The 13224-nt window shown below is 41.7% G+C and overlaps 2 protein-coding genes across 6 annotated transcripts in view; one reads left to right on the forward strand and one right to left on the reverse strand.

Annotated features, from left to right (window-relative positions):
• The window catches only part of KDM4C (lysine (K)-specific demethylase 4C), a 335517-nt gene that overhangs the window by 182650 nt on the left and 139643 nt on the right, over positions 1-13224 (forward strand). For all 5 annotated transcript variants that reach the window (XM_014535707.1, XM_014535708.1, XM_014535709.1 and 2 more), the window contains one exon: positions 3083-3191. In XM_014535707.1, the coding sequence (XP_014391193.1) occupies positions 3083-3191 (109 nt within the window). The remainder of the gene's footprint in view (positions 1-3082; positions 3192-13224) is intronic.
• On the reverse strand, positions 12566-13011 carry LOC102257571 (40S ribosomal protein S26-like). Its single transcript, XM_005861341.2, has one exon. It carries the CDS (start codon positions 12989-12991, stop codon positions 12644-12646), a length of 348 nt encoding a protein of 115 aa, XP_005861403.1. The 5' UTR covers positions 12992-13011; the 3' UTR covers positions 12566-12643.

Here is a 13224-nt window from a genome sequence, read left to right on the forward strand (position 1 = left end):
ATAAGAAATAGTACAGAAAGCTCCTGTGTAGCCAGTTTCCCCCAATAGTGACTTCTTGGAAAACTATACGAAGATATCACAGTATATTGACATTGATACAGTCAAGATACAGAGTGGTTTTATTACCTGCAATGTTAACCAGACTGGAGATGAGTTACCTTCAGGGCTTTGATCTCCTCCTGCCAACAGTTAATTCCTTTAAGTCCCATAGCCTCTACTTTAACAGTAGACTCCCCTAGTCATGCCTCTGCCTGATATGTTCCTCATGGACTCTGATTCCAGGGCCAGGCTGACCTTTCTGGCCCTGCCCACTACCAGAAACAGGCCATTTACCTCTTGGAAAACTCAAGACCCCTCTTGATTACCAAGCTCTCCATTCTATCTGTTTGCATAGGACCGCCCTGTTTTTCATATGTTCTCATATGTTAATGTCATATGGTTTCAGCATAAACTGTTGCTGTGACCATAAGGTTGTGAGTGGATTAGGCAATCACACACTCTATGTATAGTGATTATCAGAATTCACTAACCTCTTTGACCTGTATAACTTGATGAAGGAATTCAAGTGGATGAGTAAGAAGAGCCTCAATTGTGGGAGCTGATAGAGTGGGCCCCTGAACAGACCCACTTCTTCATTCCTCCTTTTCATTTCAATCACCACAGTCCTTTTTGTATCTTTGAGTAGCAAGGGAGATTAGATAAGGAAATCCACTTGGAATATTTTACTTATAAGTAGTTTAAAAATGTTAAATAATATATAAATCAATTTTCTAATTTGACCTAAGAACCTTTATCATTTTATTTGTGATTATATATTCCTTTTTAAAAAATGTTTTTATTGACTTAGAGAGAGAGAGAGAGAGAGAGAGAAACATGTATTTGAGAGACAAACAAGGATAGGTTGCTTCCTGTACACACCCCTACCAGGGATTGAACCTGCAAACCGGGTATGTGCCTCAACTGGGAATTGAACTGGCAACCCTGCCATAGGTGACACCCAACCAACTGAGCCACACAAGCCAGGGCAGGATTAGTACTCTTTTCTTACACCATGGTGTCAGACAGCCCCTCTAAGTAATACACATCCATCTCATGTTTGTGTGGTTTTGAGCAGTGTTTCTTACTATCCACTGTAATACTATGTGTATTCTGGTAGCAATCAGCTGTAGTAAATCTTCTCAAGAAATACTAGGTTAATTTTTTCCCAATATATATTTTATTGATTTTTCACAGAGAGGAAGGGAGAGGGATAGAGAGTTAGAAACATCGATGAGAGAGAAACGTCAATCAACTGCCTCCTGCACACTCCTTACTGGGGATGTGCCCGCAACCAAGGCACATGTCCTTGACCGGAATCGAACCTGGGACCCTTCAGTCCACAGGCCGACGCTCTATCCACTGAGCCAAACTGGTTAGGGCGAGGTTAATTTTGAATATTGTCTCTCTGTCTATAATTGGGCTCCATGGAATATGCCAAATATGTTACCACTTTACCTGTTATTCCTGCTGACCAACATACTCCTTCCTCAGAGACCTGAGTGCATCGCTCCTTCACTGCACTCAAGGGTTCACTCCATTGTCTCCTCACCTGAAAGGCCTTCTCCGTTGACCTGTAGGAAATAGCCCCGCCCTATCTCCTTCCATTTCTTTGTCCTATTTTATTTTTTCTTTACTGCATATTTGCTTATTAGTACCTGGTAGAGATTTACTTTTTACTTGTTTATTGTCTAGGCTCCTCCCTTCTATAGAGCACACTCCTTGAAAGCAGGGGCTAGTGTACTTTTTCTTGTTGTAACCCAGTTTTTAGAACAGTGTGGCCTATAGTAAGGGTTTAATAAATATTTTGTTGTTGACTAAGTTATAATTTCCCAAACCACAGGTCCTGTTTCACTTTTCCTTCTCCTAGCTTCGATTAGAATGTGTTCACATGTTTTTTCAGCAAATCCTGTTTTGCTGTCAGATGTCAGTGTAGTTTCTCCACTTCTGGCCATTGCTGTTTTAGCTAACAGGAAAATTTCTGAGAGTCCTTTTCCCCCAGTGAACTGTTGATATAAACCTAGTAATTTCAAACTCTCTATGGGAGTCTCCCTACTTTTTTCTTTTTTTGGATTGAATGGGCAAAAAAGCTTGTAAGTGGGTTCTGTCTGGAAGATGTCAGGGTATGCATAGCCTTTTTTTCTCTACCCTTGAAAAGAAAATGTAGTTTACAAAACCCAGGACAAAAGATTTTCTATAAAATTTAAGTGATTTCAGCCCTGGCCTGTGTTGCTCAGTAGTTAGAGCATCAGCCCAAGCAAAACAGGGTCGAGGGTTCGATTCCTGGTCAAAAACATGTACTGGGTTCCAGGTTTGTTCCCTGGCCCCTGTTGGGGTGCTCGGAAGGCGACCCATCAATGTGTCTCTCTCACATCAATGTTTCTCTCCTCCACATCCCCCTCCCTTTTATTCTCTCTAAAAACCAATGGGGGAAAAAAAATCCTCGGGTGAGGATTAACAACAACGAAAAAGGTAAGTGATTTCAAGATGACAGTAATTTATCATATTGGAAAAAACCACTTTTGATTTCGTGTTTAATCCTCAGAGAAGTGATGATTCATGTCTGAATAAAAGGAAGTGTATGGGCTCAATTTGGCAGTGTGGTTTTCTGTGTGGATAGAAAGCAAAATAATATGCTATATATTCTCATTTGACCAGCATGGATGTGACCATGTGCCACAGTCCTATATTGTTATGAATATATAACCCTAAATTTAAGTTAGTTTTAAAGAACGTTTGAAAACTTGCTAATTGCTAAATTTATTGCTGGATTGATAAGCCTACCCTGAACTACATACAGATAGTATTTTAATATGAAGTGGAAGGATAGTTAATGGAATTTTGGTAAAATAGCTAATAGAATGGATTCCTATTTTTTACTTAAAGGTTTATATATATATATTTTTTTTAATAAAAGGGCTAATTTCCTACGAGGTAAAAAAAAGTACAAGAGTTCTTCATAATTAAATTGTTATAAATCATTGTTTTATTTAAAACAGGTTTTTAACTGCTTGTGTTTCTCCCCCATTTTTTGTTTTGTAATCAGAGAATAGAGGGAGAAACCAAAACAGCTAAAAGTTGGCGCCATCCACTGAGCAAGCCTCCAGCAAGATCCCCAATGACTCTGGTGAAGCAGCAGGCAACTAGTGACGAAGGTAGGCTTGTGATGTTTTCAGGATTTTAACTTGAATCTTTTAAATTTATGAACGCCATCTTGAGTAAGAAACTACATGCAGTATTTCCATATCCTTTTATACCTGGTATGTGGCAAAGCACAGGAGGAGGGTGATAGCTGAGGTCTCAAGCAATGAGGGAACTCCAGAGGGATTCTGAGAGAAATGACATCCAGATTGGAAGGGGAGAGCTAATGCTGTGGCTTTTTGGGGGAAATACGCCAGGACTAGAGTGGATGTAGGGAAATTAGAGCTAAGACCACATAGGTCCCTCAGACACACAAAGCTGGACTCTTACAAGCTTGTATCCTTAGTTAAGGATATACTAGAGAAAAAACCAAACCATAGCTGACTTGGCATAGGCAGAGGACAATTGGACTTGATGCCTGGGTTTGGGCTTGTGTGAGGATAGGTGGTAGGATAAGACGAGAAAGTTACCCTAATAGTTCTTAATCATAGGACTACTATCACATTTATACTTTCTCATTCCAAGTCAGAAATTTAAAGTAAAAGTAAGTACTGCCTGTTAAAGCCTCCAGGGCATCTAGCAGAAGCATTGCCAAATCTTTTTGAAGTCACTTTGAAGAGGAATCTGGTTGACTCATGGACAGTAAACTCTCTGACTGGAGTCCTGGCTTTGTCCCTTATAAGTTTTTGCCTTTGGACAAGTTCTCTCTCTGGCTTCAGTTTCCTTTTGTGTAAAATATGAGGACTGGTCATTAATTATTAGGGTTCCTAACCTACAGGTTCATGAGTGGATTTTTGGCACTTCAACTATCCTGAAATAACTTGTGGTAATATGCTGAGCTCATCACCATTGAACTAAATTTCTATTTGTTACTCTTCAACTATAATTTTATGATTTTTAGAATAGTTATACAGAAAGATTGAAAGATGCAGGTACCCATCCATACTGCGTTCACCCAAGTGCAGAGGTGACCCACCTACAAGTTTGAAAATTGACAAGTTCAGATTAAAACCTTGGTTATGGCTCTGATTTTCTGTAATCTGAGCGCTGTCTGGATAACTTTTTATAACTCATCAATTCAGCAAGTGCAACACTGTAATGAGCTGTTAAGCATCTCTTTGAAATTAAAGACAGCTTAGACCCTGATCCTTGTCTCTGTAATGTTTGCATGCCTTGAGAGTTTGATTAGGAGAATATTTCAGGCTATGTAACAGCAATTTAGTTTTTGGACAGTCTATCTTTATTAATATTATAATTCATTTAGTAATGGATTAAATATTTAAATACAAAGATGGAAGAGATGGAAATTGATGCTTTAATTAGAGATTATATTGGTGTTTGACCATTATTTTAACCCATTTAATCTAGGTTTTCAGTTATTTTAAAGAATAAAATGTATACATTTAAGTGCAATTAAGTAAGGAAAATCTCAGGAACTCAAGTCTGACACAGTTTGATTACTTTCCCAATGGTTTTCTCTGTTTCACACTCCTTTTATTAAAGCTCTCATGTTTATGATGAAGTTGAATACTAAACCAGTGTATATTCCAAAAACTAGAACTACCCACTGATTTCACTTTGTTGGAGATTTTTGTTTTCTTCTGGGATTGCCTGATATTCCCTGTGTCAATAGTCACTGTAAGTGCTATTTCTGGTGCACAAGCTGACTCTTGGGCACTTTCAACTTACTCCTCATACAAGGTACATTGTCTAGAATCGGCTGTTTCACTTTACCTTTGGTAGATAGATATTTGGGGAGAAGTATGCCCTCCTGCCCCTGGCATGCTATAGCTCAGTGATTCCCAAAGTGGGCGCTACCGCCCCCCAGTGGGCGCTGCAGCGATCCAGGGGGGCGGTGATGGCCACAGGTGCATTTGGGGGCGATGAGTAACTGCTATTAAAATTAAAAAAAAATTAATTTCCAGGGGCTGAGTAATATTTTTTCTGGAAAGGGGGCGGTAGGCCAAATAAGTTTGGGAACCACTGCATAGCTCCTTCCTTTCTAAGAGTATTGGTATAGATTTGTTGGTCTTCATTTTATTTATTTTACTTCAAGGTTTTATTAAGGATATATTGACCAAATGTAATAATGAAGTCATTTATTGATTCAGACTTTACAAATGTTATTTTAAATATTAAATGAAATGAAATTTCCATTTTAAATATTAAAAGCACCCATTTATTTGTTTTGCTGGATAGTAATGGGCACTTGACTCTGGTTTATGGTAGGAACCTGAGGCCTGCCTGTCTTCTAGTCTCTCCTTGGCTGTTAATGGCTGCTCCTTTGAGAGCTAAATCATGGAATCTCTAAGGCTCATCAGATGTTTACTCCTCTGTATGGTGAAATGGTTGGATTATTAGTGATCCCAAAGTTTCATTCAAACTCTAAAGGTCTTTGATTCTTTGAAATTATAATAGGAGAGGATACTATATAGTCCTCATGCGCCGTGCTAGCCTTCATTGAAAAGCAAAATAGTGAAGTATAGGAACATCCCTAATCAATAAGCGTTTCCCTTCCGTAAAACTTCTGTTCTCTGCCAATTTTGAAAACAAATGCTGTTTTATGACTGTTGCATGTCATGCTCCAAATGTTATTAATTTTTATAAAATGATTTCTTTTTGTATCAATTCTTATTAACGAGGTAATATCATACTTTCAGAATGAGAACAGTTACATTTTCTGTTTGTTTAAGCACAGTTATATTTTCTGTTTGTTTAAAACAGCAACTTCAGCAGATTACTAAGGAGATTGGCTTGGAATGTTTGTTGATAGATCACAGCAAATGTTTTCCTGCATTATGTGTACAATAAAACATTAGATGTTTTTGGCATTCAGATGTTATGGATATTTTATCTAGCACTCAGCTGTGTAGTAATAGTCAAACATTCTCAGGTTAGCTTATTTTTTGGCCCATAAATTATATTAGGAGCCCCATTGGCATTGACTTTTACTGTAATATAGGGGATAAAAATTAAAAACACCTTTCTTTTATTATGTTAGTGGCTTCATAAGGGTTTGATTGAATTAGAGGGAAAATGTTAGGTTTTTAACTTATATGGTTGCTTTCTGTACTTTTCAGAATCACTCTTGAAACTTTTCTAAATGTGGTTGACATAAAGTCTTAGGTCTGAATGTGCTGAGAGCGTTGGGATTGTAAAATGATAGCTAAGACTCAGACTCTTAAATTCACGTGTGCATTGTTGCTCTTAAAGTCTTGAAGGAAATAACAGGAACAGGAACAGTTTTTGGTACTGCAAGTGTGTGGTCATTCTATTCTTGAGATCTTGAAAAAAATAAATTACTACATTGGTTGAAACGGATGAAATTGGTAATGTTTGATTTTTTTTTCTACAAAACTATAATTTTGTACAACTTAACTCAAATGTATTGCTTTACATTTCCTCCAACTTGTACACAACTCCCTTTCCTAGGAGGCAAAGATGTCTTAACCATGCAGGGCATTGAATTATCTTTTATTTTGTACCAAATTTTCTCCATTTCTATTTCCACCTTTTGTTTGGTCATGGAACTAACAGTGAAGATCAAAAATAAGCATGCAGAGTTTGCTAAGTTTTTGTAGATTTTAAAATTTACTTTATGATTTCTTTATGATCTTCATTTTTCATATTTTGCCCCTGACTATTGAAAACTTAGTCCTGGGCTGGCAATGTTTTGTAGGCCGAAATTTGGGGACCATTGTCATGGATTTTAGAAAGGGACTTTTCACATCGTGGGAGGTAGATATTTGGGTTAAGTGCCATTTATAGGCTCCCAGAGAGTGAGTGGCTCACTTTATTATCATTTTAATTGTGTAAAGTGTTGTTTTATTCTTTTTCTATTTATTCTTTTTTTCTTTTTTGGGTCTTAGGTTCCTAGTTTTTGGGAAATGATGACATGACTTCATTTTATATATATCAAATGGACTTCTAAATTCTACACTGATGTCTGTTGTTTTACTGCTGATGTTTTGTTTTGGGGAACCATATTCAAGATCAAAAAGTGTAGGAATTTTTGTTGTGCTAATAAAAGAGAGTAGAAACTTAAGGAGAAAAGTTTTGCAATAATAGTACTAGTATGTGAACATTTTTGAATATTATTAAAATATTTCCATAGTTGCCAAGGTCTTTTCTTGAGGAAATATACTTTACTAGAGGCCTGGTGTACGAAAATTCGTGCACTCAGGAAATGGTCCCTCAGCCCAGCCTGTGCCCTCTCGCAGTCTGGGACCCCTCAGGGGATGTCCACCTGCCGGCTTAGGCCCACTCTCCGGGGGAAGGGGCCTAAGCTGGCAGTCAGACATCCTTCTGGCAGCCCAGGAGCCCTTGGGGGACATCCTTAGCACTGCCGAGGAGGCAGGAGGGGCTCCCGCCACCGCTGCTGCACTTGCAGCTGTCAGCCCAGCTTGTGGCTGAGCAGACCTCCCCCTGTGGGAATGTACTAACCACTGGGGGGAAGCTCCTGTGTTGAGTGTCTGCCCCTGGTGGTCAGTGTGCATCATAGTGACCCGTTGTTCCGCCATTCAATTTGCATATTAGGGTTTTATTATATAGGATATAATAAAAGGCTAATATGCAAATAGATTGAACAGCAGAACAACCAAATAACCAGTCACTATGACGTGTGCTGACCACCAGGGGGCGTGTGTAGAACATGGTGGGCATTGGTCGTGGTGGGATGGTGGAGCAAGTGAGTGGGGGCACCAGACCAAGGTGGGGCACCAGTCACTGTCATTGGGGCAAGCCTCTGGTGGTTACTGAAAATTCTTTGCTCCCGTGTGCTGCAGTCCCACCTGGTGCTCACACCTGCTGCCGGCGCTGGCACCCACTGCCAGTGCTGGCCCTGCTCACACCTGCAGCTGGCACCAGAGCCGCCACTTGCACCCGCTGCCAGTGCCCTGCACAGGTCCCTATCACTTGGCACCATCAGTGGGTGCGAGCGGCGGCTGCCAGCCCTGATCGCCCCTGAGGGCTTCTCCATCTCCCCCTGCTCCTGAGGGGTGTTCGGGGCAGCAGCCACCGCTTGCACCCTCTGACCTGATGGCCAGCGTTGGCACTGCTAGCACCTGCTGCTGGCCCTGGCCCCAATCACTCTGCGCCGTCAGCAGGTGCGAGTGGGGCCGGTGCATTCATCGCATGGGAGTGGCAGCAGAGGGAGCAGGGCTGCTGGGAGATGGGGCTATGGTGAGAGGGGCCGGGTGGGGGCTCAGAGGATGGGCCGAGACCCGCCCCTGTGCCTACAGCAGCCTCGCGGTCCACAGTTCCTTTTAAGGTGCACGAATTCGTGCACTGGGCCCCTAGTATAGGCTAATGCCTTTTAGTGAGTTATCTATGAATCTGGGGGTAAGACTTTCTGTGGGAGAGGACAGTGAGTACAGAGGTCCCAAAGAGCAAGTAAGTGTGGCATGTTTGAAGAACAGCAAGAGGTATAGCTGACGGGACCACCAGATGGTTTTGGATGTAGAATGACAAAATGGACATTTGCTGCCTTTCCTTTTCTTCCTTCTGTACATTCTCTCTATAGGCTAGTCCATACCCTTGTTTCTCCAGTAGTTGGCATCTTGGCTACCCTGCTTAGCAGCTGTTTTGTGTAATCTACCAGATGATACCTCTTTTAGTTTTGGGGCCAATATGTCTAAGGGTTCTGTTGTCCTTTACATAGATGACCAGAACTGACTTTTAGGTAAGGGGAGCTTTTTCTTTTTTCAGGTAGATTGCAACATGCTTATAGATCTTATTCTGCCATTTTTTTACTTTGTATTATAGATGCTATTAATAGTTTAGGAAACTGGAGTTTTCTCCCATGGGAAATTTTGAACTCATTGAAGGCAGGAGACTATTTATTTCCAGGATCTGTCATATTGCCTAACACAACGTGAGTCCTATATGCTCACTCTTTCTTCACTTACCTTTGATTTGATGATTAGAATAAGTTCCTTTTGATGCCATGTTGTCATCAAGTTTTCTAAAGATATGTCAACTTTCTGTTAGAAGTTTTCTTTTCCCTATCCCCTCCAAGATATGGAAATTCACCATGCTGCTTTCTTCCTACTGTACATATTATTAGCAATTGCAATTTACAGTTTCTAAAGATAGATGGTGTTATCACTTTTACTGTTGAGGAAACTGAAGCTCAGAGACATTAATTCACTTGGTCAAGGTCACAAGGCTGGCAATTGGTAGATAACAGGCTTTAAATTATGTCTCATTCCTAGGTTTGCACTCTTTCTACTTTATCACACTAGGAACCCTAATAATGGCTCAGTACTGATAAAAGAAGCTGAAGTGAGCACATATAAATGTGTGATAAGAACCAGCCATCTCTGTTGCGATAGTAGATCATCTGCAGTATTCCTTGTTGTTGTCCATGTGTATTGTAAGAATACACACATAGGTGAAATATGAGTGAACATTCTTTAAGAAATTTAAGCAGCATTGATAATGCCGAAGTTCTCAGTGAAACCCCCAACCCTCAGAGGTACCATAAGTATCAAGGCATTGTTTTTAATAGGAAATTAGAAGGGGTGTGCTGTAATGTCACCACTTCCTAGTAAAATCATACGTAAAAAGCCCTGTAATTTTTTTTTTGTACTTGATATATTTTTTCTCTTTTGTACTTTGAACATACCTTTATAAACCTTTGAAATTCAGGGTTTTAAAAAATCATTGGAATACAGCTTGACAACAGATTGTGTAATAGTTTGTATGAGATCAATAAAGTTTCCAAATTTAAATTTCTTTGTTTTTTTTTGAGTAACTCATTCTTGCCCTCTTCCCTCCACCCCCAATTTCCTCTAGGACATTTGAAATTATATATATAATGCCTCCCAGGGCTGAGATTTTGTTCAAGTACCTGAAAGATAAAAGATGCTGCTATGTTCTTCATAGCAGAGAATAGTGCTATACCAGCCAAAACACATCACTGGAACCTAACCTCAGCAGCAAAATCATTGTGGTGACTGGTAAAGGGAAATTGTACTGTAACAGAGTTGATGGCTTTCCCCATCTGTCAGGCTCCACCAGCAAGTCCTGGCAGCAGCCTTTCCACAATCGCCCAAATGTTTTTCTATTGAGAAATCTACTTACATTGAGTAAGTAAAATTTATTTAAAAATCTTGTACTGAGAAGTGAATAAATCTGAATAGGACCTACCTCATATTATTCTGACCACATTTTTTTAAACTTTAAAGATTATATCCTATATAAAACCCTAATATGCAAATCGACCGAAGGGCGGAATGACCGGTCGCTATGATGTACACTGACTACCAGGGGGCAGATGCTCAATGCAGGAGCTTCCCCCTGGTGGTCATTGCGTTCCCACAGGGGAAGCGCTGCTCAGCCAGAAGCCGGGCTTGTGGCTGGTGGGCGCAGCGGCGGTGGCAGGAGCCTCTCTCACCTCCATGGCGGCACTGGGGAGCACTGAGTCCAGCTTCTGCTCACGACTGGCGAGTGCAGCGGTGCTGCAGGCGAGCAGTAAGGAGCGAGGGGTCCTGGACTGCAAGAGAGGTGTCTATCTGCCAGCTTAGGCCCGATCCCCCTGGGGGGATCGGATGGGGCCTGGGCCGGCAGGAATATATCCCCCAAGGGGTCCTGGACTGCGAGAGGGTGCAGACCAGGCTGAGGGACCCCTTGCGCCCTCCCCCCGCTGTGCATGAATGTCATGCACTGGGCCTCTAGTATTTTCATAATTATAAAAACTTACAAAACCCCTGTCCTTTATTCCATACTTTTAAATATATTTTTTATAGAATTGACATCATTCTCTAGATAAGTCTTATGTCCTGAATTTTTCTCTAAGTTAATATTTATTTTTACTTAATATTATATGTTACCTAAAACGTGTTTATGTTATACTGCATTAATAGTCTTCAAAAGCGCCCTTTCTAATGCTGGTATAATATGGCCATGCCATAATTATATATTTTTAAGTGGGTAGTTTTTTGGGGGATATTTTTACAGAGGACATTAATCAAATTAACATGCAGATTGACAGAAAAATAAGCAAAGTTGATATGTATGTACACATGGAGGATACATAAGAATATGAGACCCAAGGACAAATCAGGCAATTGAGGGATTTATATGCCATTTTGAGCTCAGGAGAAAGGATTGTGGTTTGAGACTTCAGAGTGCAGGAAGGTAATTCACATGGAGATGGAAAATCAAAACTGTCCCCCATACACACACACACACACACACACACTCACATACTCTCTCCCTCCCTCCTTCCCTCCCTCCCAGACACACACACACGCGCGTGCGCTCACACATACACTACAAGGTAGTCGAATATAATGACTGCATTGGTGCCACTGCCTTGATTCAAGTGAAGGCATAGTTTTCCCCTCCATTGCTTTGTATCACACTTTACAAATGTTGACAGGGTGACAGACAAATAACAGCTTCGTATAATCATAAAAGTATTTTTGACCATACAGACCCTGTGAAATTATGTGTGTTTGTCTCCTGGAGTCCATAAACTCCTTATCTTGGGAACTGCTGTTATACTATTAATTCTTCTTTTGTTTTTGTTGAGAATACAGTTGGGAAAGAAGGGAATTTTATGCTGGTAATGTTTTCATGGATCTCTTGGACTTTCATCACTTCTTGTTTGTTGATTTACTGATGATAGCCATTCTGACAAGTGTGAGGTGGTAGCTCATGGTGGTTTTAATTTGCATTTTTCTAATGATAAGTGACCTTGAGCATCATTTTTTATATGTCTACTAGAGGCCTGGTGCATGAAATTCGTGCATGGGGTAGGGTCCCTAGGCCTGGCCGGTGATCAGGGCTGATCTGTGGGGCAACTGGGGGGGTGATAGGAGGGCCCTCACTGGCACCTGCCTTGGCCAGCCTGGTGCTGCCCGCTTGCCGGCCCTGCCACCCGCCACTGCTGGTCGCCTCCCTCTGCAGGGCTACTAGTGGGGTGATTGGGTGGCCCCTGCTTGCACCCACTTTGGCTGGCCTGGGGCCTGTGGGCTGGGAGTAGCTCCTGTGTTGAGCGTCTGCCCCCTGGTGGCCAGTGTGCATCATAGTGACCAATCTTTCTGCTGGTTGTTCCACGGTTTCGTTGATTTGCATATTGGGCTTTTATTATATAGGACTAGAGGCCCAGTGCACAAAAATTTGGGCCCGGGAGGGGGGGGGTCCCTCAGCCCAGCTTGCCCCTTATCACATACTGGGAGCCCTCAGGGGATGTCGGGATGTGACGCTGATCAGGGGAAGGCACCAGCCCCATCACCCCGCTGCTGCGGGACTGCCAGTCACCGCAGCCACCAAGGTGTTTTCATCATCACGGACTCCAGTCCCTTTACCGTGAAAAAATGACAACTTTCTATAGGCATTTTCAAGATGTGTCTTTCATAGGATATGACATTTCTTTATGATATTTTTTTTTTTTTGAAATACAATTTCCATTTATTTTCCCCCCAGAGAACTTTTCTTCACTCTTTAAAAACTCAGCTCCTTACATGGGCTTTGGTGGAGGTCGTGGGGCAGCACCCGCAGGTCTAAATCGGGGTGGGGGTGTTCGGTCCTTCCGGGCTTCACGAGAACGATTCCTGACTACCTTGCTGTGAATGGCACAGCTCACACAGTAATGCAGCTTCACATACAGCTTGGGAAGCACATTGGCGTCGAAGACACTCACTTCGGAGATGTCCCTAATGGCTGCGGCCTCCACTATGTTTCGGATGACAAACTTCTTAATGGCCTTGTCCTTGGGCACGCACCGGGCGCAGTTGGTGCAACGAATAGGCTGCACATGGCCTTGGCCTTTTTTGGCACGACCGTTATTCCTTCTTTTCTTGGTCATCTTGGAAACGAGGACCCGAGAGAGCTCTTTATGATATTTTTTGTCCTCACCTAAGGATATGTTTCCGTTGATTTTTAGAGAATGTGGAAGAGAAAGTGAAAGACAGAGAGTAACATCAAAGTGAGAGGAACACTTTGATTGGTTGCCTCCTGCATGAGCCCTGACCTGGGCCCAGGCCAGGGAGGAGCCTGCAACCTAGGTACATGCCCTTAGTCAGAATTGAACCCAGACCC

This window comes from Myotis brandtii, unplaced genomic scaffold (assembly GCF_000412655.1).
Source record: "Myotis brandtii unplaced genomic scaffold, ASM41265v1 scaffold149, whole genome shotgun sequence".
NCBI lineage: Eukaryota > Metazoa > Chordata > Mammalia > Chiroptera > Vespertilionidae > Myotis > Myotis brandtii.